Source organism: Sminthopsis crassicaudata, chromosome 2 (assembly GCF_048593235.1).
Source record: "Sminthopsis crassicaudata isolate SCR6 chromosome 2, ASM4859323v1, whole genome shotgun sequence".
NCBI classification, from domain to species: Eukaryota; Metazoa; Chordata; class Mammalia; order Dasyuromorphia; family Dasyuridae; genus Sminthopsis; species Sminthopsis crassicaudata.
Genome location: NC_133618.1, coordinates 673,157,278 through 673,185,075, shown reverse-complemented (window position 1 = coordinate 673,185,075; position 27,798 = coordinate 673,157,278). Strand labels below are relative to the sequence as shown.

General features: G+C 36.6%; 1 protein-coding gene across 2 annotated transcripts in view; it reads left to right on the top strand.

Moving 5' to 3' along the window:
• LOC141559051 (lipase member K-like) overlaps positions 1–13,356 on the top strand; it is a 43,461-nt gene extending 30,105 nt beyond the window's left edge. For both annotated transcript variants that reach the window (XM_074297084.1, XM_074297085.1), the window contains exons 6-10: positions 1,029–1,165; positions 6,001–6,147; positions 8,279–8,350; positions 12,036–12,107; positions 13,114–13,356. In XM_074297084.1, the coding sequence (XP_074153185.1) occupies positions 1,029–1,165; positions 6,001–6,147; positions 8,279–8,350; positions 12,036–12,107; positions 13,114–13,353 (668 nt within the window). In that variant the 3' untranslated portion in view covers positions 13,354–13,356. The remainder of the gene's footprint in view (positions 1–1,028; positions 1,166–6,000; positions 6,148–8,278; positions 8,351–12,035; positions 12,108–13,113) is intronic.
• Positions 13,357–27,798: the final 14,442 nt, after the last annotated feature.

Below are 27,798 nucleotides of genomic sequence, written 5' to 3'. Positions count from 1 at the left end.
TTCTTCCTAAAATTGTGAACTCCCCAGTGGACTGCATTGAGCCATGGGGACTCCCCCTCACTAGAGGTCTTCAAATAAAGGTCACCTTGACTACTTGTCAGATATAAAACAGAAAGAATTCTTATCTGTGTATGGGTTGGATAAGGGGCCTCTGAGATCCCTTCCAGCTCTAAGGTACCTACAAGAGCCATATCGGATTAACTATTCTTTACCATGTATTACCAATTTCTCCTGGGATTGTCTCAGTGTAACTAATAATTTTGCAAGTTGATCCCTTTCCCTAAGCTGAATTGGGGCCATTTCCCTAATATGATTGGAAATATGATATAATATCCCTAAAATGATCATTTTAACAGATGGAGCTAATTAAACATTTTTTATCAGGTTGAAGTAATTTTGATAATTTAAAAAATTGCTTCAACCCTGATAAAAATGGGTTCCTAAAATGTTGATTTCAAAGTCACAAATGAGCAGCAATGGGTCTGCAGTCTCAGAATATGCTCTTTCTCACCAGGGTAGACTTGGAAGTGGCCCTTGATTCTAGATCATTTAACCATTTACAGGGACTCAAGTTAGAGCTGATAAACCTTTTCACTGTCTTGGAATTATATCTTTTTTTAAAGTTCAGATTATCCCATATACTCTTGGACAAATCTTCCATCTCTTCTCGAATCCTTTTTTGCCTTCGGGTTTACTATGGATAGATCACGAGTAATCTTTGAACTTAGTTGTGAAAAATTGCATCTTTCTTTCAACATAACTGCTCTTCTTTATTATCCTATATGTTATTTTTTTTTAGGATATATTTTAGGATGTATTTTTACATCCTATGTATCTATTTTATGTATTTGAAAACGATTCTAGGAGAGGTTCCTAGGCTTCACAAAGTGGCCAAATAAAAGGCTATGTTTTTTCTCCTCTCTCTGTGATTCTCATCCCTACTACCTTTGAGTTTGCCCTCTAAACTACAGGATGGATTTAACCTTAACCAAGAACAGCCCAGCAATGAGTCTCTTATTCTATTCCAGCTTTCATATCATTCTCTACCAATCCAAAGCTGGCTCAGAGAATCAAGATGTTTTTTGGCTTGGCTCCTGTTGTGTCAGTAAAGCATGTTAAAAGTCCTCCGAAAAAACTGTTCCCCTTCTTGGAGTCACTAGTAAAGGTACGTGATTCCCAGATCCAAAATCAATAATGGCCCAAGGTGCAAAAATCATATGTGATACCAAATAGTTAGGAAATGGTGATTCAAGAGGTATTCACCAATCCTTGGAGGTTCCCACATTGCCTGCTTCCTCAGCCACATTACTCCCTGCAAGCCAAGGTGCTTTCCAAGGTTCTCCAAACCAGGGTTACTCCCTATGCTGTAGGATCATTGATTAGAATTGGCAAGAATTTGGAGTCTCCCAAGAACTAGGAGTCCTAGGAGACTCCAAACTAAGAAATCCTTGGATAATCCTTGGAGTTTCTTCTTTTGCTGGTGAGGACATTGACTCAGAGAGAAGTGACTAGGTCACTCAGGTCCCAAAGTCTAGTTTTGAGTTATTTTTCCCAAATCCAAGTTTATTTCTTATCAATGGACTGATCATTTATTTAATCTATCATTTATTAAGTATTCTGTTAAGGTTCTCTGTTATTTAGGCATTAAAATAAGTGTTAGAGAATACAAAGACAAACATGAAATAGAATCCACCACCAAAGAGCTTCCATTCTCTTGGAGAAAGAACTATCATTCTGGGTGACTTTAATGCCAGAATAGGCCCAGACTATCAGACATGGCAGGAAGCTCTTGAGAGGAATGGCGTTGGAAACAGCAACAGCAACTGTCATTTTACTACTAAAGATTATGCATCTCCTAACCTATCACCACCACTGTCTTCCATTGACGTAAATGCAATACCCTTGAAGCAATCATTGCCATTTAATGGGCTGTGTGATTGCAAGGAGAAGAGATTGACAGGATATGACTGTTGAAATAATGTGTGGAATGAGTAACAGACCAATCAAAGCATTCTTTCCACAATAAATATTCCCATCCAATAAAAGTGGTGTCTGCAAGGCAAGAAGACTATCAGAAGACTTCATGGCAACAGATTAGCTTCTCCAAATAGTTTGTTGTTAATGTGGAGAGAAAGTTGAGACAAAAGACATTTGGAAACAGAGGAGCCAAATAAGAATGGGCAAATTTCAGAGATTTGGCACAACACTACATTTACTCATTTGGATCAGGACACTCTTATTGGTTTGTTGAAAACAAGACAAAGAATGATTATTCCATGTGGTTTACCAGCAGGATAGTTCATCCATCTGTAATAGTCACTACAAAGTCAAAAGAGAAACAGGTCTTACCTCAAGATGCTTGTCTTCCCTCAGAAATGATGAGATTCTCCGTCAAACTGTGCCTTCTCTGAGAATGTCCACTGGAATAAGAATCAAAGCAGAACTTAGGGACCACCTAGATCAATTCTATTATGTTACAACAGAAGAAATGGAGGCCCAGAGAAGGAAATGACTTGTTCAAGATGGCACCCAGTTAGTACTTAGAAGAGCTGAGCATGATATATTGTTCCTACGCAGTATGAGCTTAATGAATGCTCATTCAGTCCATTACTTTGGCTCCCATCCGGAATGCTTTCCCCTGTGTTATCTTCCCAGCATGAGCCTGGAAGCATTCCTGGTTCCTGACTGTCTAGGTTTCATTTTATGACATTCCTTATCCAGATCCTCCACTTCCAGCAGCCATCCTGGTTCTGACTTTTGGACAACTAGGAGGGCGACAGTCTTACAGATTTTGCCAAAGAGAATCAACAGAAAGACCTGGCTATGTTGAGCTTGAAGAAGAAGAAAAGACATGGGGAAGATATAAAATATTTGAAGAGAACTGAGGCCCTTCTATATAGGAGAATTCCATGAGTTCCCCTTGATTCTACAGGCAGGGTTAGAAAGATGGGTTGCAAAGAAATAAATTCCAGATCCTTAATAATAGAATCATATTTCCAATGGAATGGGCTGCTTCAGGAGGTGGTGAAGTCTATGTTCCCTGGAAGCCTTCCAGCAAAGCCCAGATGCCCACTTCATGGCAGATGCTACAAAAGAGATTCTTGGTGAAGTACTGGCTGGACTAGACACCTCTGAGATCTCTCCCTGCCCTGAGGGCTGGGGTTCCATGACTGAACCCAATGTACCAAGTCTTTCTTATCTGTCTCCCTAGCTCCTGACCCATTTATCCTAACCTTGTTGACCATAGCTCTCTAGATCCTGACCTACTCAAAGCTTTGGCCTTTGATACCTCCTTGGTCTGTATAGCAATGCTAGTAAGAGCAAAATATTTCTGTTACCTCATCAAGAACTCTTGATCTAATCTTTATTACCTATGCCCTAGTATGACAAACTTGCATCCCTCTAGCCATAAACAAGGTACTCCACTGACCACTATGTGAATGGAATCTAGGTGTATCACCCAAACGATGAAGGAAATGATCAATCCCCGGATCGAGCTACAGCACTTGTCTCAGGCAGCTAGTGAATGACTTCAAGTACACACAGAGAACACACGATTCACTCTGAATTGAGGTTATAACTTCAGCTGGATCTCAGGGTCCAACTCAAACCTCCTCTTCTCTTGCCCAGTGTTCTTCATTCATGAGTATCATCAGCCCCTCATCCATTCTGTTCATCATGGATTTTGGAGAACTTGAGACACAGGAGTCAAGAGGGCCCCATAGTTAAAACTTACATCAATGGTTAGACTAATCAAAATCCAAAAACCAAAAACCAAAAACCAAAAAAATAAACCTGTATGAAGTTTAGGGGGACATCAATGGTTAGACCAATCAAAAACCAAAAACCAAAAAAAAATAAACCTGTATGAAGTTTAGGGGGACATCAATGGTTAGACCAATCAAAAACCAAAAACCAAAAACCAAAAACCAAAAAAATAAACCTGTATGAAGTTTAGGGGGACATCAATGGTTAGACCAATCAAAAACCAAAAACCAAAAACCAAAAACCAAAAAAATAAACCTGTATGAAGTTTAGGGGGACATCAATGGTTAGACCAATCAAAAACCAAAAACCAAAAACCAAAAAAATAAACCTGTATGAAGTTTAGGGGGACATCAATGGTTAGACCAATCAAAAACCAAAAACCAAAAACCAAAAACCAAAAAAAATAAACCTGTATGAAGTTTAGGGGGAAGTATTTTGCATAAATGTTGTTTTATGATATGTCATGATTATGGTTGTTGTACTTCATGCTCAAAGAGGATCAAAATTACATCAATACATCAAGGTCAGGTTATAGTGTGTGCCCCACTGTGGCTTTTCATTCCAGTCCAAGCTTGGAAGGCTCCACCACAGGACACAAAGTCCACGTGAATATTTGGAGTGGAGAGATCTCTAAATTTACTCATTTCATGTTTCTTTTGAGCTACTGCATTCTCCTTCACTCATAGAGCACAGCACCTTCTCTGATGAGGGCTCACTCTACGGTGCAGTCCTGTGCCATTGTCTCCCAAGTCCCACAGTTGACTCCAGAGTTCTTTAGAGAGACCTTGAGAGTGTCCCTGGATCACTAATTCTGACCTCTTTGTGAGTACTTCATCTGAATTCTCTGTAATCTTGTAGCTCAGTCTTTGACAGTTGAACAACATGGTCATCCCCTCAAAGTTACGCTCTCTTCAGTACTGTCTAATTGCTTAATAGTTCCGCTCAAGAAAAGATCTCAGAATCTAGCACCGCATCTTGCCAGGAAATCTGGTTTCATAAGGTTATTCAGGTTTCACAAGCATATAATAATGAAGTCGACACAACAGCTGGCTATACCTTGAATGTAGTAGGCAGCCTAATACCTCATTGGAGCCTCCTGATCACTGAACTAGCTCCGACAATGTATGTGTGTGTCAACTTTGTCAGCTATGTAGACCTGTCTGGAAAGTACACTTACTGACAGGGTAAGGATGAACCTGCTCCATATCGGCTCCAGAAATTTCACTAACTCTCTCTTGCTTCTACAACCAAATACAACCAAATGTTTGGTATTTAAAGCCTTTTACAATCTTCCTCCAGCCTTACCGCTCTTACTAGCTCTGTGACCCTCCGAAAGCCACTTAAGCTCTGTCTGCTTCGGTTGTAATTGTAAATAGCAACAATAATAGTCTGTACCTCACAAAATTGTAAAGATCAGCAAAAATAATATTTGTAAAGCACTTAGCAGAGCGCCTAGAACATTTACAACAGCACATGAAATGCTTATTTTCTCCCTTTTCCCACCATTACCCTGTCTTCTATATTATCTTTTTTTCTGACAAGTTTCTGATACCTTGATGTTCCTCTTATACCTACCTATATGATTTTGCCCAAGTTGTTCCCCTTCTTGGAATGCTCTCCCTCTTCATCTCCACCCAAAGGTGTATACTAAAAGTTTAGCAATCTCCTGGGGGAGATAATGTGCCCATCACACACTTTTAAGTTTAATCTGAATTGTTACTATTTTCTCTCATGTCACAATCAACAAAACAATAAATTGGATCCCAATTTGTCGTGTTTGCTGATTTCCAAGATGCTCCAAAATTTCCAAATGCTCAGACTAAAAATTTAACAATTGGCTCTGCCCCTGGCTTTCAAGGCTTCTTTCCCTCAAGAATCAGCTTCACTGATCTCCCAGTTATTAGCATTTCTCCCACCTCCAAAGCATTCTTCCTATATTTTGCATTGATTTCTGTGGGTATAGGTTATTCCACCCCACCTCCATTAGAAGGTACACTCCTTGATGGTGTAGACCACGCTGTGACATGTTGAGTGAGTCATGAAATCTCTTTGGTCCTCAGTTTCTTTATCTGTAAATTAAAGGGGTTGTACTCAATAGCTACAAAGATTGCTTTCCATTCTGAATCTGTAATCCCGTGATCTTCAATGCTGGGCACAGTGCCGGGCCCACAGTAAGTACATAAATGTTTTTTGAATGAATTGAAATTTTATCATTTCTCATTCCTTTGGCAGGTTCTGTTTCACAAAAAAGATATTTTTTCACAAAACAAGTTCAATCAATTCATTACAAACAAAATATGCAACCTCCATATTTTTCACTGGCTGTGTAAAAGCATATTCTTTTCTACATATGGAGCTAGCCTGAGGAACTTAAATGAGGTACGTGGAGGCGCCTTCCCCTGGGGGGAGGGTTGAGGAACAAGTTCTTCTCCTTACCAATACAAGAATGATATGCAAATGGTATTCGGGGATAATGTTCTTCTCTTTAATATAATCTATCCAGTAATAACAATAATAATAAGCAACAACAATAAAACTGTTTTCATAGATGTGGGGACAACTTATTAGACAACCTTCATAGATTACAAGCTCATGAGTTCAGAGATTCAAAGTTTGAAGGGACCTTGGAGGTTACCTAGCTCAATCTCTTCAATTTACAGATAAGGAAATTGAGGCTCAGGGAGATGAACTGTCTTGTCTAATATCACACGTAGGCTCCTAAACTTAGAGATTGAAGTTACCATAGAAGTCCCCTTAGTATATTTTGTTCATTTTACAATTTACTTGCTCAAAGTCATTCAGGTGGTAAAGAACTTCCTAACTTTGTAGACAAGCTTTTAGTGAGGAGACCCTACCCACTGATCGGGGATAGTCCTTGGTTGACATTCTCTCTCTCCCCAAATCTGGCCCTCTGCACCTCCCCCACTTATGATCATGGAATCACAGACTCTCCAGTTTGGAAGAGACCTCAAAATGTTTGAGGTCAGTCCACACCTGAACAAGTATCCCCTCAACTATATACCCAACAAATGCTCTTCCATCCTCCGCCTGGGGACATCCAGCAAGGGGAAACCCATTCCGAATGGAGCCAGTCCATCTCACCTGGGATTTCAGCTCCAGCTTGATTGTGAAGTTTCCAGAAAAGCTTTCAGGTGATCAGAACGTGTTGCTCTTGTTACCCCAAGGTCCCTAGGAAAATAGGATTAATCCTTAAAGAAAGATTTCAGGGAAGTTTTACTACCCTACAGTTGGATAAATAAAGGAGAAAGAGTCTGAGGGAGAGACCAATCTGCAGCTAAATTGGGAAAGCTCCATCTCACTCCTCAGTGGAGTTATCAGAAACCTCACTTTTCCCTTTCTTTCCTGTGGAATAAGGGGAAATCCCTCACTGACAGAGAAATAGCCAGGTGTGGGCGAGCTCACACACACCTGGATATAAATGGGCATCACAAGCTTTCTCCAAGAAATAGCAAGCTGAACTTTCTTAAAGAGCTGAAGAGCAAGACCCAGGATCAGAACCTGTGAGGGATGGGATGGGCATAGCAACAGTTCAGTTCAATGCAAATGTTTCACACACACACACACACACACACACACACACACACACACACACTCACACACATACACACTCACACACACAGACACACACACACACTTTTTTTTTCTTCTTTTTTCTCTTCTCAAAGTTTAGTTTCATGGTACCCCCTGCTGGCCTCCTGCTGCCAACACTTTTCCTCCTCCTAACTACATTTAGAATTTTATGAATTCCTGCTCTGAGATTTGGGACAAATCATTTTGTCTCAGTGAGCTTTAGTTTCCTCATCTGTAAGTGAAAGCATTGGATTGATTTAGAAGTGTTTGACCGGAGATCCCCAAGTTTAAAAAATATATATTTTGGGGGCAGCTAGGTGGCACAGTGGATAGAACACCAGCCTTGAATTCAGGAGGACCTGGGTTCAAATCTGGTCTCAGACATTTAACACTTCCTAGCAGTGTGACCCTGGGCAAGTCACTTAACCCCAGCCTCAGGGGAAAAAAAATATTATATATATATATGTGTGTATGTGTGTGTGTGTGTGTGTGTGTGTATAGATATATATTGAAAATTGTATTTTGATATACGATTGGTTTTCTTTTTAATTGCACATGTCTTATTTTGTATATTTTTAAACTTTACTCAGAGAAGTCAATAGAATTAGCTAGACTGCTCAAGGAATCCATGAAACAAGAAAGATATGAAAAAGCCTTGAATTTGATGATCTCTAAAGGCCCTTTAAATAATCATAAGCCTGTGAATCACACCTTGGTCACTTATTATTTGTGGGGTCTTGGACAAATCATTTCCCATCTCTGTGCCTCAGTTTACTTCTCTGTAAAATGAAGAGCTTGGGTAAAATGGTTCCTCCTGGTTCTATGATTAAACCCTTACATTAGAACTGCTTTTTTAAGTAAGTCAAGTATGTTGGCAACATGTAATCAAATCAGATAAAGATACACCTTTCTTTTCCAGAGTCGCTTGGATGTCTATATGGCCAATTATCCTGGAGGAATATCCGTGCAGAATTTAATCCATTGGATACAGGTACTTGTTAGGATTACTAGGGACGTTACAGGTACTGATACCAAAGTGCTTCTTCTAGACACCTTCAGGCCCCTCTTACCCTAGCATCCTCCCTTAATGAGGAAGGGTTGACATTTCTGTAGGGAGATTCCCAGCCCCACGACACCTAAAAAAGACCTGATCTCAAATGAAGTTTTAGGGAGCTCTGTGTTCAGATTTTGACTCCTATTCTTGTTAATAATGTGTTATGTTGTACAATTATTTAAATTCAGTTTATTCATCCATAAAGTGGGGATAATAAGGATAATGCAATTAACTTAGGGTTTTCTTAATTAATGTCATTAGAAGACCTTTAGAAAACCTCTGAGTTTGCTTCTTCAGCCACAAAATGGGGGTTATAATAATTATATTATCCATCTTACAAAAGCCTCAAAAAGAAAGGTATAACACTATATTAATATTAGCCATTTTTAGTGTGATCTCTTCCTCTCTCCAGGTTTCAATTTCTTTATATAAAGGGGGAGGAGGTAGAAGCTACAGAGAACATATGATAACACTTCCCTCTTCTCAGTAAGGAGGTGGGAGCTCATGGAAGCAGAATATTGCATAGAATGTCAGACAGGGGGACATTTGACCAATTGGTTCTATTGGTGTGTTTTTCTGTTCGCAAAAGGTGATTGAATGTTAGAGACTGTATCAGAAAATGTAGCATTTAAAAACCCTCAGAACTTTCTTTTTTAAGTGAGAAGGTTCAACTATAGACATTTCTTAAGGGCCCTAGGTATCTTACAAAGCACTAGAGATACAAAGTATTTACCGGTAATCACCAGGTACATTGGACGCATTAGGCATACAAAAGCAGAAACTCAATAGGGCCTACCATCAGGGAGGTTGCCTTCTACTATACAATGTTTCCATTGGATCAGCAAGTATATGTGTCAAAGTACATTGGATCAGAAAGTGGATATATCAAAGTATATTGTATCAGCAAATATAGAGGTCAAAGTACATTGTATCAGAAAGTAGATATGTCAAAGTACATTGTAACAGCAAATATATGCCAAAGTACATTGTATCAGAATATATATATATATATATATAAAGAGAGAGAGAGACAGAGAGAGAGAGAGAGAGACAGAGAGAGACAGAGAGAGAGACAGAGAGAGACAGAGAGAGAGACAGAGAGAGACAGAGAGAGACAGGGAGAGAGAGAGAGAGGGAGAGGGAGAGGGAGAGGGAGAGGGAGAGGGAGAGGGAGAGGGAGAGGGAGAGGGAGAGGGAGAGGGAGAGGGAGAGGGAGAGGGAGAGGGAGAGGGAGAGGGAGAGGGAGAGGGAGAGGGAGAGGGAGAGGAATCTAGCCTGAAGAATGGAGGATCAGAGAAGGGATCATGTTGGAGGTAGCCCTGGAGCTGGGCTTCTACAAGGCAGTGGGAGAAGAAGGTTGGAGAACATTCCCGAAAGAGCAACTAGCCAGGTGAAACTCGTTTATTAAGACACCAAAATGGGGGACAAAGTTAATGAGCTATTTTGGATGCATTGAGTTTGAACAATAGGTTCTAGATACTCAAGAAGCAGTTGGAGTTGCATACTGGTAGATCAACAATGAGACTACAGCTGGATATTAAGATCTAAGGACCATTTATATGGAGACAATAATTGAACCAAAAAAAGCTGATGAGATCACCAAGTGAGATAGTTTAGACCAGAATTAAATGAGAAAAAAAAAAATGTAAACGAGGGGGAAAATCCAGGAAATGGTGCTGAGGAATACCTGTGGTTAATGGGCATGAGATGGATGAGATCCAGTGAAGGAAACTGAGGAAGATTTGGCAGAAGAAAGCAGTATGAGGAAGGAAAAAAAAAAACTAATGAGAAGAGACTATTTAGGAAAGATAGTACATTGAACTCCTTTGATACAAAGACATGAATTTGGGAAGAGAGAAAGCCCGTGAGCCAGGTACCAATCGGAAGAAAGTAGACAATGACCATTAGAATCTGGATTTGGTGGCAAGTTTGGATAGTGGAACTTCAAGGGACGAAAGTGACTTCAGCAGATTCTAAAAGTGGAACATCTGACTCTGATTTTAGAACTAATATGCCATGTAACATGAGAGAAGATGCACTAGTGCTGATGATAGCCAGAACTGCAATGCCATCCACACTATCTAGTGTCTGAGAGTGACAAGACAAAGTGAATATGAGAAGAAAAAATCTTCCATTTAAATTGATGGGAAATTTGTTTCTTAGACATTCCAGATAGTAAAAGGGAAGGGCTGTGGAATATTAGAATAATGGAATAATTAGAAAATGAGTAGAATTGAAGTAGATGGGAGTGAGAGAATGGTCAATGGTGGGAGGGAGGTTTTCTCCTTGACATTAGGAGACTGAGTCCACATGCATGCATACCCACAAATACAGCTGGATATGTTTACGTCTGTATGATTTTGGTGGGAACAATTATATAATGAAAAATGTAACCTACATTCATTCTCCTTGGCCTAGTGGTCCCTGAGCTACGACACAGGTTTCATGACTATTTTAAGAGCCTCACATATTTTTTTTTTCCCCATTATCTGGGATTGGATCCTTTTGTTTTGATTTTTTTTTAATTTTAAAAACAAATTCAAACTAGGAAAAGAAAAAAAAAGAAAAAGAAAGAAAGAAAAACATTACCATATATATAGCAGAACATAAAAGAGGATTCGACATATAAAGTAACAAATTTGCATTTCAAGAAAGCTTATATAATAAATACTTGTGTTCAAAGCTGTCTATCTTTTCATCCCTTCCTTGCAGATTTTCTTTTGTTTCTTCTGTGCACTTTTTACTTTATTCTTTTTTCCTTATTCCTCTTCTACTTCTTCTAAGAAGGCTACAATATAAATATATCTTTATAATATAAATATATAAATATAATATAAATAAATATATAAACACACACATACATATATACATGCATATACATACAAACACATACATTTACATAGTTATCTATAAGCAAACACATATTCACACATATACGTTTATATATAGACTACAGAATTTTTGTTTGGCCTTTGTTTCTCTGAAAGTTGATAGCCACTTCCTCAATAAGTCTTAATCTTTCCATATTTTTCTAACTCCACCAACTCATTTCCTATACCACAACAATTTCCAATCTTATAATGTCTAGTTATTTTAAATAGTCTAACACAATATTGATGAATATGGCTGGTATAGTGTAGTTTCCCTATTTTTCTCTTTTGACAATCTATTTTAGCTTTAATTTTGTCTGAGATCATGGTTACTATCCCAGCTTTTTTTTTTTTTTTTTTTAACATAGTAAATTTTACTCCTGATCTTTATTTTATGTTTGTGTATCTCTTGTGTTTGTGTATCTCTTATTTCCCATCCCTCTTGATTCTTATGCTTTATGATCTGTGGAGCTGGAATTTCCATGTCTCCAAAATGTTAGGGGATGAGATCTAAGCTTATGATTTCACTGACACAAGAAACTCACCAAAGAAAGTCCTTCTCCCACCTTCTGAGTACTTTATGTCTAAAGAGCTGTTGAGAGTTATAGAATAAGTGTGTGCCAGAGAAAGGATTTTAACCCACTTTTTTTTTGTGGGGGGGGAGAGGCTTGAAGACCAACTATCACCCATTGTGCAGCACTGCCTTTTTTCTGTGTGTATGTATCAGAGAATTCTTTTTCTCTTTATTTCAGCTTATCATTTCTGGCCAATTGCAAGCATATGACTGGAAGGATCCAGTTCTGAATATGAAGCATTATAATCAGGTATGTGCTATCAAATATGGTCAGATTTGTGAGACTATTTATAAGCAAACAGCATATTTTTTCCTGTGCTCTGATTGTTTTATTTCAGACCAATACCATTGAATAGAAAAAAGCCACTTGAAGTTTACTTGAGTTGCCTATGTAATCATAGGATTTAGAAATAAAAATTCCCTTGGGGATCGATCATCTAGTCTAATTTTCCCCCTTCCTAGAAAAGGTCCAGAGAGTGACCATAATTTGTCCATGGTACACAGCTAAAAATTAATATAGCCAAGAACAAACCTACATCTTAAGATTTTAAAACTATTTCTTTTCATCCATGAGGTCTCTCTATGACACAATGGATTGAGTCAGTCATGGTAGCTGAACAGCTTAAATTTATCTTAAAAACCCATCAAGCTTCCTGAGGTTTTCTGAGATTAAAAAAAATAATAATAATAGTCAAAAGATAGGCAGAGCCGTGATCTCCAGAAAGTGGAAGAAGTTGCTCTTTGAAATCAAAAGATCAGAGATCAAGTGCCAGCTCCTGCACTCTCTAATTAATCATGTAGAAAAATTACTCCAGCTGTAAGGCTCAGTTTTTTCATCTGTAAAAGGGATACAGTAATTCTGGAACTCCTTACTTCTTAGGGTTGTTATGAAAAAAAAAAAAAATTGGTCAACCTTAAATCATATCGTGGATCCAAGTTGGTAAGCATTACCAGTCTCAAGAGGGCTTAGTGTACCCAACTTATGTTAAAGTCAGTTTCTGGTGCCCCAGTGGGTGATACCCAGGGGGCAACTCCTGCTCTTCAGCTCTTGCTGGAATGATGGTTCTCACATTTTCTGTAAGTGCCATTTGTGCTGTTAACATGCTGCATGTGCACTCACTGCCACCAAAGCCATAGTCTTTTTCACAAAGATGATATAACCCTTGGAACATTAAAATTGATTTTTTTTTCTCAGAAAGGGTTTTCCTAGCTTGTAGTTTGCTGAGCTTAAATTTGCCTCTTTTAATTGCATTCAGGTCATTCCTCCTTTGTACAACGTGACACGGATGACGATACCAACTATGTTGTGGAGTGGGGGAGAAGATTTGGTGGCTGACCCCTTAGATGTGGACAGTTTGCTCCCCAATATCTCTAACCTCATTTACCACAAGAGGATTCCCTACTACGAACACATGGACTTTTGTGTGGGAATGGATGCGCCTCAGCAAGTTTTCTATGAACTGCTTAATGCAATAAAGAAAAATATACAAACTTAAAAATATTTTGTAGTCTTCTCCTCTCCTCTCTTCTCTTCTTCTCTCATCTCTTCTTCTCTCCTTTCCTCTCTCTCCTCTCCTCTCCTCTCTTCTCCTCTCCTCTCTTCTCTTCTCCTCTCCTCTCCTCTCCTCTCCTCTTCTCTCCTCTCTCTCCTCTCTTCTCTTCTCTTCTCCTCTCCTGTCCTCTTCTCTCCTCTTCTCTCCTCTCTTTTTCTCAACTCTCCTCTGCTCTCTTCCCCTTCCTTCTCTTTTCCCTTCCTCTCTCTCCCTCCTTCCTGGCCCTGCCTCTCTCTCCCTTCTTCCTGGCCCTGCCTCTCTCTCCCTTTCTCTCAGTTGAATCACAACTGAATTGGAAAAGGGGATTCAGATGATTTGGGGTGTGTGGGAACACTTGCTCTCCAGTTCTTCTATTTGGGAGGGCCCAGGGAAATGACAATGTTCTCTTTTAAGATGTTATTGAAAAGCATTGTTAATTAATGTGGAAGAAAATCTTAGGACTCTACATCTGTTTGTGTCAAGGTAACTATGTGCCTAAACACACATAAACATACATGCATATGTACATCAGAAACACCTGTTTAGAGGAATATGAAAAGAGGCCTTTCCTCAGCTAACTGAACTTCTCTCTTCCCAGGGTTTATAGTATTTCAGAAAAAAAGACAAACTTTTGTCAAGCCAAAGCCTTAAAGCTATAAAGTCCTGGATAGAGTTTTGTGGTAACAGAATAATAGTGACCTGAAGTTTGGAAGCTTCACTCTGAGAAATATTTATCTATTAGGCTCAGGAGATCTCAAACTCTCCCCAAATTTGTCTTCTGAAAAGAAAGACAGATGAGGCTTAAGATTAATTAGATTAGAAAGCAAAAGCACTGAGGCATTTGAGATGTTTTCCTTAGTATGGATGAGTTTGGGGAACCCAGGATTTTGACCAAGGGCATTAAATTAATACTATATAACTATTAGGGGGTACTGCTTAGTAGGCTCCTATAGTCACTAGAGGACTCATATGTAGATACCTCACAGCCTTCAGAACTTTTATCTCAGGAATTTTTACCTCACAAACTTTCATCTAAGGAAGAGTAGACAGTTAAATGAAGGATCCCCATTGTTTCTTGAAGCTAGATCTAGCAGTGATAATCAGGAGTGATTCTGGGATGTGACTATGGTCAAGGGGGAGCAAGCACATACCCTATGACTGTGTTGCTGCAGGGAGCAAGAGCATTTTGCAGAGAGGGTCACTGGGGGCCATAACTCTGGCTTAGGGGAGGAGAAGAGTCCCTGAAGTTAGACAGAATTCAGAAATAACAGTAAGGAGGACCTGTGGCAACATTAGCCACAACTTAGAATTAAAACTTAATTATAATAATAAGCTGCTAAAAATAAAATAAAACAAAGGAGGAAGAGGAAAAGAAGGAGGAGAAATTAAAGAAGAAGAATGAAGAAAAATAACTTAAATATTGTCTAAATACATTCAGGATTTCACAAGACCTCTCAGCTTCTACACTAAAAGACTCTAGGGCCACCACAGTCTGATGTGGGCTCTCATCTCCCTTAATCTTTAGCTTCTTCACAAATCCCTTATTTCTGTTAATGAATCTCCTCTGCCATCTTTGTAGTCACCAAGTTTCCCAGTCCAACTCATATTCAGTTCTTCCTTTACCTTTCACTATAAGTTTCATTTATGAATTTCATTTCAAGTGAATTTAATTCACAGTTGCCAAGTCCCATACTACTGAAGCTTCCTAAATATGTATGAAATTCAATTATGTGATGGTAATGATTAAGACTCAGAATTTTTAGTTGTCCTTCCCCTTGCGTTGAATTATTTAATAAGAGTTTTAACCGAGCACATATATGCCAGACACTGTACAAAGTAAGCATTGCCTTCAAATGTACTCTTTTGGTGTTTATTTTCATTTACTCATGGTAAAAATGAATTTGATAAATAATAAAATAGTGCATAAGAAAAAATGACTGTGTCTTGGGACATTATATTTCAAAAAGCAAAAGAGCTGAGGGCACATTCAAAAATAACTTACCCAGCAAAACTGAGTATAATTCCTGAAAGAAAAAGATGGATATTCGATGAACTGAAAGACGTTCAGGTATTTGTAACAAAAAGACCAAAACTTAGTGGAAAATTCAATATAAAAGATCCAGAAGAAATAAAAAGAAAATATTTAAAACTAATTATAAGGCATTTATTTAGGTAGATTGTTTGCTTATTATATACGTGTGTGTGTTATCAGTATTCTTAAAACTCATTATTACTAAGTTAGTTTGAAAGAAAGGTTGGAGCTGATGGGATCATTTTTAAAAAAAGTAGTTTGGAAAAGGTAAAAAGGAGCAATTATCTCATAAAATAGGGCATAAAAGGAATACAGGAAAAACAGATGGAGGTGGAGGGTAGGTAATGTTGGAACTTTATTCTAATCTGGATTGAAGAAGAAAGAATATGTACATCTCCAAGGGAATATAAAGTCTTTTAAACTTGTAGAAAAGTGAGAAAATTGGGAGGTAGAGTTGGGGAAGAATTTTAGAAAGGTATATAAATCAAGATTTAGGAAGGTGGGAGAAAATAAGGCAAGAACTTTTGGAGGAATGCATTGATTAAAATTAGGAGGGGGCAGAAAATAAGAAGGGGATCTTTACTGAGGTGAATAAAATAAAGAATGGGGGAGTAAAGGGAGAAAATAAAATTACAGGGATAGGGTAAGAAGAAAGACAGATAAGAAAAACAATAAAAAGAAGATGGAAGGAAATTCACAAGTAGTGATTATAACTTTGAATGTAATTGGGATAAACTCATCCACAAAAGAAAACAGCAGATGGATTAAAAATCAGAATCCAGCAATATGTTGTTTCAAGGAACATATTTAAGAATGAGAAATACACAGTTAAATTAGAGGTTTGGAGTAGAATGCATTGTGTTTCAGTGGATGCAAAATAAGCAAGGGTAGTAATTATGATATCAGATGAACTTATGGTTAAAGTAGATGTAATTAAAAAATATAAACAGGGTAACTACATTTTGATAAAAACACATACACAATGAAGCAACATCAATACTAAACATATGAACTAAATACTATGGCATCAAATTTTTAAAAGTTAAATGAATTACATATTGAGATGGTAGTAGTATACTACTGGAGTTTAATCTTCCCCTTTCAGAATAAATCAACCCCCCCAAAATAATTAAGATAGAAGTGAGGGAATTGAAGAGAATTTTAAATAAACTAAATAGGATTGATATCTGGAGAGAATTGAAGGAAATAGAAATATACCTTTTTTCTCAGCTGTTCTTGGTATATTAACAAAGATTGACCATATTAATTATTACATTATTAATATTTTACAGGATATGCTTAATCAATATTAATTATTACATTAATACATAATTAATTATATTATCACATAGATTATTCCTTATTATATATTAATTCATACTAATATAAATTAATATTAATTTTACATTATTAATGTAATATTATATTACATATTATTACATTATTAATACATGAAATTTTAAAGTTAAAAACAGAACTTTTAAAATATTCTTTTCAGGTTACAATGCAATAAAAAATATATTTAATAAGGGACTGTGGAAACATAGATGAAAAACTAATTGAAGATTTAAAATTTTAACCTTAAAGAGCAAGTAGGTTGAAGAACAAATCATAGAAACAATAAACAACTTATATATTAAAACCTATGGATACAGCAAACGCAGTGATTAGAGGAAAATGTATATCTCTAAATGCTTACATCAGTAAAATAGAGAATGAGTAGACTAATGAATTGTATATGCAAATAGAAAGACTAGAAAAAAAACTAATTTAAAATCCTCAATAAATACTAAATTGGATTCTAAAAATTAAGCATGAAGTCAATAAAATTGAGTGTAAAAAGACCCAATTGAATTACTAAATAAAACTAGAAATTGGTTTTATGAAAAAAGCAAATAAAACAGATAAACAATTGGTTAATTTGATTTTTTTAAAAGAGTAGAAAACCAAATTACTAGTGTAAAAATGAATAGGGTGAATATTAACTTAATTAATTAATCAATTAAATCAATTCTATGAATTATTTTGCCCAATTATATATCAATAAATTTAACAGTTTAAGTGAAATGGGAGAATATTTACAAAAATATAAATTACCTCAATGAGCTGAAGAGGAAAAAGAATATCATAGTTCTCTGGATGTACTTGGCATTTTCCATCCCAGATCTATTGGAACTGAATAGATCCATTTTAGAACAAGAAATTGAACAAACTACAAATGAGCTTCCTAGGAGAAAGGGAGGAATACCAAGACCAGATGGATTTTTAAGTGAATTCTATTAAATATTTAAAGATTACCTAATTCCAATATTAAGTTATTTGGAATAACAGGCAAAGAAGGGATCCTACTAAATTTCCTTTTTGAAATGAATATAATACTAATATCTAAACTAGGAAGAGTAAAAACTAAAATAAAATTATAGATCAATTTTCTTAATGAATATGGATGCAAAAATCATAAGTAAAATAGTAGCTAAAAGTTTAGAGCAATGTAATAATAACGATTCTACATTATGACCAAGTGGGACTAACACCAGGAATGCAGGCATGGTATAACATAAGGGAACCTATTAACATTATTAATTGTTTTAGTGTTAAAAGTTTTAAAAACATGATTATGTCAATAGATGTAGAAATACCTTTTGATAAAAATACATTTATTACCCCCAACCAAAAATTAAACTCGAAATACAAAAATTAAAAGGAGAAATCAATAAAATTGAAAGTAAAAAAACTATTGAATTAATAAATAAAACCAAGAGTTGGTTTTATGAAAAAGCCAATAAAATAGATAAACCTTTGGTAAATTTGATCAAAAAAAAGAAAGAGGAAAATCAAATTGATAGTCTTACAAATGAAAAGGGGGATCTTTCCACCAATGAAGAGGAAATTAGAGAAATAATAAGGAGTTACTTTGCCCAACTTTATGCCAATAAATTTGATAACTTAAGTGAAATGGATGACTTTCTCCAAAAATATAGGCTCCCTAGATTAACAGAGGAGGAGATAAATTGCTTAAATAGTCCCATTTCAGAAAAAGAAATAGAACAAGCTATTAATCAACTCCCCAGGAAAAAATCCCCAGGGCCAGATGGATTCACATGTGAATTCTACCAAACATTTAAAGAACAATTAGCCCCAATGTTATATAAATTATTTGAAAAAATAGGGGATGAAGGAGTCCTACCAAACTCCTTTTATGACACAGACATGGTACTGATACCTAAACCTGGTAGATCGAAAACTGAGAAAGAAAATTATAGACCAATCTCCTTAATGAATATTGATGCTAAAATCTTAAATAAGATATTAGCAAAAAGACTTCAGAAAATCATCTCCAAGATAATACACTATGATCAAGTAGGATTTATTCCAGGAATGCAGGGCTGGTTTAATATTAGGAAAACTATTAATATAATTGACCATATTAATAATCAAATTAATAAGAACCATATGATCATCTCAATAGATGCAGAAAAAGCATTTGACAAAATCCAACATCCATTCCTATTAAAAACTCTTGAGAGTATAGGAATAAATGGATTATTCCTTAGAATAATCAGGAGTATATATTTAAGACCGTCAGTAAGCATAATATGCAATAGAAATAAACTGCAACCTTTCCCAGTAAGATCAGGAGTGAAACAAGGTTGCCCACTATCACCATTACTATTCAATATAGTACTAGAAACGCTAGCTTCGGCAATAAGAGCCGAGAAAGAGATTCAAGGAATTAGAGTAGGAAATGAGGAAATTAAACTATCACTTTTTGTAGATGACATGATGGTATACTTAGAGAACCCCAAAGACTCTGCTAAAAAGCTACTAGAAATAATTCAAAATTTCAGCAAAGTGGCAGGATACAAAATAAATCCACATAAATCCTCGGCATTTTTATATATCACTAACAAAATGCAACAGCAAGAGATACAAAGAGAAACTCCATTCCAAACAAATGTTGAGAGTATAAAATATTTGGGAATCCATCTACCAAAGAAAAGTCAGGAATTATATGAGAAAAATTACAAAACACTTGCCACAAAAATAAAATCAGATTTAAATAATTGGAAAGACATTCAGTGCTCTTGGATAGGCTGAGCGAATATAATAAAGATGACAATACTCCCCAAACTAATCTATTTATTTAGTGCTATACCAATCAGACTCCCAAGAAACTATTTTAATGACCTAGAAAAAATAACAACAAAATTCATATGGAAGAATAAAAGGTCAAGAATTGCAAGGGAACTAATGAAAAAAAACTCAGAGGAAGGTGGTCTAAGTGTACCTGATCTAAAGCTATATTATATAGCAGCAGTCACCAAAACCATTTGGTATTGGCTACGAAATAGACTGGTAGATCAGTGGAACAGATTAGATACAAAGGACAAAAAAGGGTACATCTATAGCAATCTAATCTTTGACAAACCCAAAGATTCCAACATTAGGGATAAAAATTCATTATTCGGAAAAAACTGTTGGGAAAACTGGAAATTAGTATGGCAGAAATTAGATATGGATCCACACTTAACACCATATACCAAGATAAAATCAAAATGGGTCCATGATTTAGGCATAAAGAGGGAGATAATAAATAGATTAGAGGAACAGAGGATAATCTACCTCTCAGACTTGTGGAGGAGGAAGGAATTTATGACCAGAGGAGAACTAGAGATCATTATTGATCACAAAATAGAAGATTTTTATTACATCAAACTAAAAAGTTTCTGTACAAATAATACTAATGCAAACAAGATTAGAAGGGAAGTAACAAATTGGGAAAATATTTTTAAAAACAAAGGTTCTGACAAAGGTCTCATTTCCAAAATATATAGAGAACTGACCATAATTTATAAGAAACCGAACCATTCTCCAATTGATAAATGGTCAAAGGATATGAACAGACAATTCTCAGAGGAAGAAATTGAAACTATATCCACTCACATGAAAGAGTGTTCCAAATCACTACTGATCAGAGAAATGCAAATTAAGACCACTCTGAGATACCACTACACACCTGTCAGATTGGCTAAGATGACAGGAACAAATAATGACAAATGTTGGAGGGGATGTGGGGAAATTGGGACACTAATACATTGCTGGTGGAGTTGTGAAAGAATCCAGCCATTCTGGAGAGCAATCTGGAATTATGCCCAAAAAGTTATCAAACTGTGCATACCCTTTGACCCAGCAGCGCTACTACTGGGATTATATCCCAAAGAAATACTAAAGAGCGGAAAGAGACATATATGTGCCAAAATGTTTGTGGCAGCTCTTTTTGTTGTAGCTAGAAACTGGAAGATGAATGGATGTCCATCAGTTGGAGAATGGTTGGGTAAATTGTGGTATATGAAGGTTATGGAATATTATTGCTCGGTAAGAAATGACCAGCAGGAGGAATACAGAGAGGCCTGGAGAGACTTAAACCAACTGATGCTGAGTGAAATGAGCAGAACCAGAAGATCACTGTACACTTCAACAACAATACTGTATGAGGATGTATTCTGATGGAAGTGGAAATCTTCAACATAAAGAAGATCCAAATCACTTCCAGCTGATCAATGATGGACAGAAATAACTGCACCCAGAGAAGGAACACTGGGAGGGGAATGAAAATTGTTAGCACTAATATCTGTCTGCCCAGGTTGCATGTACCTTCGGATTCTAATGTTTATTGTGCAACAAGAAAATGATATTCGCACACATGTATTGTACCTAGACTATATTGTAACACATGTAAAATGTATGGTATTGCCTGTCGTCGGGGGGAGGGAATAGAGGGAGGGGGGGTAATTTGGAAAAATGAATACAAGGGATAATATTATAAAATATATATATATATATATATATACATATATATATATATATATAATATAAAAAAAATACATTTATTTCTATTAAAAAAAAAAAAAAAAAAAAAAAACCAACAACACTTGAAAATGGGTCAGCTAGATGGTGCAGTGGGTAGAGTACCAGCCCTGAAGTCAGGAGGATGTGAGGTCAAATCTGGTCTCAAACACTTAATACTTCCTAGCTGTGTGACACTGGGCAAGTCACTTAGCCCCAATTGCCTCAGCAAAACAAAACAAAAAACAAACAAACAAACAAAGGAAACAAACATTTGAAGACAGATATAAATGGATTTTCTCTTAAATTAGTTTTTAAAAAGCATTTATATAAAACAATTAACAAGCAGTATTTTTAATAGGAATAAACAAGTAATTTTCCTTGTAACATCGGTTTTGGAAATCTTAGCAATAGGAATAAGAGAAGAAAAGGAAATAGAAGGAACCAGAACAGGGAATGAGATAATAAAACTACATCTTTTGGCAATTGATATGATAATCTTCATGGATAATTCTACTCAACTAAAAATAGTTGAAACAATAATTTTAGCTAAACTTATATCTAGCAATGAACGGTTAAAGAATTTCTTAGAGGAGAGGATCTGGCCTAAGACCCTGAATTATGGTGACATTGTTGTTGTTTTTAGTATCCCGATAACTTCATTTCATTATATAATGAGTTTTCCTTGTGTTTTCCAATGTATTTTCTTTAATGCATTTTAAACATGATTCTGAGTAGGGGTTCACAAGCTTTACTTGCCTAAGACATGCAAGACACAAATAAGGTCAAAACCTCCTGCATCAGAGAAAAGCAGGAGATGAATAAGGTCATTTGGTGTGTCCCATTTCAATTAAACAAGCTCTTACTTACTAAAGACTGCATGCAAGACTGCCTGTGCTAAACATAAAAATGAGCCAAGCTTCAAGGAGCCCAGTCTACTGGGAAGACACAGATAAATGAATCTGTTAATTTTGAAGGGAGAGAGGATAAAGCCTGGGGGATGGGGACAGAAAAGGCTTCTCAGAGGATATGACAGTGAGCAGCCTTTGAGGGGTGACAGTTTCTGACAGGCAGAGATGACAAAAGGGAGGCTCTTCAAGTTAGATAAATATGCTTGGGGGTAGCAGATGAAATTTGAAGCTTAGGAAGAAGTGTGACTGGAGCGCAGAGGACAGGGGAAGAATGTGAAATGAGGTTAGAAGTGTCAGTGGGGGCAGATGTGGAGACTGATGTTCCAGTTGGCTGAGGAAATTATCTGCTCAGAGTGATGGGGAAGCATCACTGATGGTCCTGGGATCTTGTTGCTTCCTTACCATACCACACCAGTGAAACACAGTTTAATATATGGAAAATGTACTCATCCCAGAGACTCTGGAAGAAACACCTGTGGCAGGCAAAAGATGGTGTCAAAGAGGGGAAGCTGGAAGGAAACTGAGCTGGGCCCAATGCTCTCTTTTGCCCTGCAGGTCTATTAAATCCTGGGATACCATAGCAAAAATATGCTTTTTCCCCTGTAGAATGCCCACCCACCCCTCCTAAAGTCATAGTTTTGAGCAAGAGTTAAGATTTGAGCTTGGGTTTTCTGACTCCTATATCTGCACTCTTCTCTCTGTGCCATGGAGTATGCACACATCTAGTAAGTATCTGAGGCCAGATTTGAACTCATCTTTCTGATCTTAGGTTCCATTCTTTATCCACTTCACTTAGCCTCCCTGATGATATGGATAGGATGAGATTTGAGACTGGGGACAGCAGAATCCATGACCCATGGATAGGAGAGCCTCTAAAGACTCCTTTTATGCAAGGATGGGACAAACTTTCTACAAATGTGAAGTTCAAAATATCTAGGGATGATTTGGGGAAGAGGAACCAGAATTCATACAAACAGATTTAATTTCTTTTGGTTGTATCCACATATGATGAAAATTGCATTTATACAAATTTGGTCAAGGACCTTATGGCCACAGATTTAGGTGACAATGAATTTCTCCAAATGAGTGTTTGTGTAGAATGCTTTGTCACCAAATAAAATTGGCAAAATCAATTTGAAACATGTTTAGACACTTTAAACTTATTTATTTAATATTTTTCCATTTATATTTAAAACAATTATATATATATATATATATATATATATACACATATATACATATATATATATAATTGTTTTAATGAGTAGTTATCTCCATGCTCAGCTCCCATTAAGAAATCACATGTAAAAGTTATACATTTACATAAAAGTCATAATGTGAAAGAAAGCATTGATTTCCTATCCTAATTTAAAAAAAAAAATCTCAAAAAAAAGCAAAGAAAGAAAGAGAGGGGAAGGAAGGAGATTGTATTCAGATACAATCATTTCCTTCTTTAGGTATAGATAGGATTTTTCATCATAAGTCCTTCAAAGTAGTTATGGATGATAGTACTTACCGAAAATAATGAACATACTTATAGCTAGTCATCCCAGAATATCGCTATTACTCTGAATACAATACATTTCACTTTGTGTGGAATTCATGGAAAAGCTTCCTTTTTTTTTTTTCTGAGAACATCCTGCTCATCATTTCCCATAGAACAATAATATTCCATCACAAACACATACTATATTTTATTCAGCCATTTCCCAATAGAAGGACATCCTCTCAATTTTCAATTTTTTGCCCTTGGAAGAAAGCTATATAAATATATTTTGTACATATAGGTCATTTTTCTTTTTAAAAAATCTCTTTTGGTATGAATTTATAGCACTTTTGGTATTAATCATATCTTTTGATCATTTATCAATTGGGGCATGGTACATATTTTTTATAAATTTGACTTGGTTCCCTCTTTATTTAAAAATGAGGCCTTATCAAAGAGTTTTTTTTTTTTTTTTACAATTACTATTGCTAATTATTCTCCTCCCACCCATTTAGTTTCTCTCTTCTTTCACCCTGTCCATTCTCAAAAGTGTTTTGCTCTCTCTCCCAATATGTCCTCTCTTTTATGACCCTTCCCCATTCCCCCTATTCCATTCCCTTCCAATTTTCTGCAGAGTAAGATGGATTTCTATTTTCATATTGAGTGTGTATGTTATTTCCTCTTTGAACCAGTTCTGATGAGAGTAAGTAAGGTTCACCCTTACTATAAAACTCTTTTCTCTGCCTCTAACCCTCCAGTGTAAAAACTTTTTCTTGCCTCTTTTTTATGGCAGATAATTTACACCATTCTACTTCTCCTTTCCCCTTTCTCCCAGTATATTCCTCTCTTACCCCTTAATTTCATCAGTTTTTTATACTATCCCTTCATATTCAGCTCATACTTATGCCTTATACATATATATATATATATATATATATATATATATATGCCTTCTAATTGACATAATAATGAAAAAGTTCTAATGAGTAATAGGTATCATCCTCCCATGTAGGAATGTAAACAGATAAACCTTATTAAGGCCCTTATGATATCACTTTCCAGATTACCTCCTTAGGCTTCTCCTGAGTCCTGCATTTAAAAATGAAATTTTCCATTCAGCTCTGATCTTTTCATCAAGAATGCTTAAAAAATCCTCTATTTCATTGAATGTTGACCTTTCCCCTGAAAGATTATACTCAGTTTTTCTGGTAGGTGATTCTTGTTTGTAATCCTAGATCTACTGCTCTCTGGAATATCATATTCCAAGTTCTCTGGTCCTTTAATGTAAAAGCTGTTAAATCTTGTGTTATTCTGATTGTACCTCTATTATACTTAAATTGTTTCTTTCTATGTGTTGCAATATTTTTTCCTTGACCTGGGAGTTTTTGAATTTGACAATAATATTACTGGGAGTTTTCATCTTGGGAATCTCTTTCAGAAGGTGATTGGTGGATTCTTTCAATTTCTGTTTTACTGCTTTGATCCAGAGATCCCTAGATCCATTTGTGCTTTTCTGGGGTAGGGCTTGGGTGGGGCCTGGGTTGCAATGGTGCAGGAACTGCATGCTAGATGACCACCCTGGTGTCATAGATTCTTTCTGCTGACCTTCTAAGTTGTCTTTGGCTAGAAAATGTTCTACTTCATCTTGTGGGGTGTTGTGATGCTCTAAAATTTCTTTAGAGTCATTACTTAAAGGAATTTGGAGCTGTTTAGGGGAGATGTTGGGCAAGTTCCTGCCTTTACTCTGCCTTCTAAAAAGAAATCCCAATGAAACATATCCAGAAAACAGAACAACTGCTCTAGAGAGGACTGGAGAGATCATCTCCTCTGACTCTCTTATTCTGTGGGAGATAGACCCTGTAACTCCAAAGGGCAGGAACCTTGCTGCTTAGTGGTGATTTGCCATTCATCCAATCCAATTGCCATCTAATAAACACAGTCCTCAGTCTCACTCTCCTCCAAAGTCAAGACAAAAGACAAGATGGCTGGTGATAGCCTGGGATGACTTTGGCATCTTTGATACTGTATATACAAGAGGAAATAATATTCAAAGTACCTCCATGGAGCCAAGAATTCATTAAAGTATTTCTTTTAGTTAGTTCTGATGTACTGTAGACAGACAATGCCAAAGGCTTGGGCATCTATGTGACTTCTTGCAGCTACCCAAGAGAAGGACCCTATGATCAGTCTCCAGTATTCCTGTCTTTTATCCTTCCCAATTTTGGGGGATGGGGAAACTATACTGGGGAGTTGAAGAACAAGCTCATATCCTTTGGTCCAAACCAGTTTTTTGCTCTCTTTTTTTTGCCTATTGATCAGTAGCTGCATTTCACTGTGAGAAAAGCTTTGTCTCTGAAATCAGAACTGGGTTCAAATCCCAACTCAGATGTTTACAAGCTGTGAGACACAATTCTCTTGGCCTCTCCTAAGGGAATTGAGTTTCTTATCTGTAAAATGACCAGATGAATCTGATTGGATAGCCTTTCTAGATTTGTGATCCTATAGTCCCATAAAACAGCAGGCTATACTGTTTGCAAATCCAGCAACCTTGAGGCCCCTTGACAGGCATAATTCAATTAGATGGGATTGAAACACATGAATGTTATTACTTCCTCCACCCTATGTGACTCAGAGTAAGGCACTAAACTGCTCTGAGCCTCAGTTTTCTTAATTAAAAATTGAGAATGGTGGGCTAAAGTCCCTTTTACCTCTGGCACTATCCTGTGACTTAGGCAAGAGCTTCCTTTCCCTGGGCTTTACTTTCCTTAGCTACACTATGAGGGGAGCAGAGAGACTAAATGATCCCCAAGGTAATTTTCAAGCTGAAAACTATGGTCTCGTGATCAAGATTCAATCTACATTGGCCCATTGATCTTGCATAGTCATCTTAATGTTGCACAATGAATTGGATAACTCCCATCTCTCTCAATCATTCCCTTCTGCCCTGATGGCATAAATAAGTCTTTCTAGACTCCTCTGACAATTTAATTCACTTCAAATGACTTCCACAAACACGTATTACATGTCTGTCATGTTTCAGGCACTATGTCAGATGCTGGATATTCAAAGACTCCCAAGAGAGAGTATTTCATGTATGAGGGACACATAATAATGAGATGTTCAGCTACTATCAAAGCCCAATCGGCAAGTGAATAATGCCGGCCATGGAATATTTTTTCTTCTTTGAGGAAGAGAGAAGGCTGCTAAGCACCATGCTCCCAGACATTGATTTTCTGAATCTTATCTTGAGATATAACATAAGCTAACTTTGTGCTCCCAGACATTGCGCTCACCCACTAGGCACCTAATTATCTGGCAGATTGGCCATCTCTTTGTTATTTCTGAGAAATCTCCAAGTCGAATTTCTTTTGAGCAAAGATATGATTGGATTGTGAGCTTGCCCTGACACTCATTATTGAAAGAGAACCATTTCATCAACTCCCAATTCCAAACTTTCGTTAAGTCTTAACCTCTGAAAATCATAAATTTTGGTCCATGGCACTATAAGAAATATAGAAGATTGATTTTCTTAAGAAGTGCTGGAAATGATTATTAAAATGACCCAAAGATTAACATTTTAACTGAAAAAAAGATAAAGTTGCCTTCAAAAATAAAGTTCATTTACTGCTCCCAAGCAGAGAGATCAAGTTTAAATTGGTTTAAGCCAATCTGAATAGATATGATGCCTTTCTGATTAAGTGACCGGAGACAAATCACATAACTACTCAGTGCCCAGGAGGCTGGGTGTGTGGACAGCTCTGTCAGTTAGTGAATGCTTTCAGTAAGAGCAAATGGTCCAGTCTGATCTTTGAAGAAGATACCCCTCACCTGCAAATAAGAATTCATTTGCTATAATGTAGCTACCCCTTAAACACAGCTCTGCTCCTGGGTAATCCCACAACCTGATACTTTCAGATGTAAGTAGTTCAACTGTAGCCCTTGCTGATTGCAAATACTAATTCTACATCTTTTTTTTTTTTTTAAACATAGTTACCAGCCCCAAACCATCAACATTCAAAGTTACAGTGACACTTTTTAAATCATTAATTTCATTATCTGAAGGTTGAAAAAATTTCTATTAATTTTCAGGTTATAATTGGATATAATCATAATCTCAGCAATTAAGGTCCTTT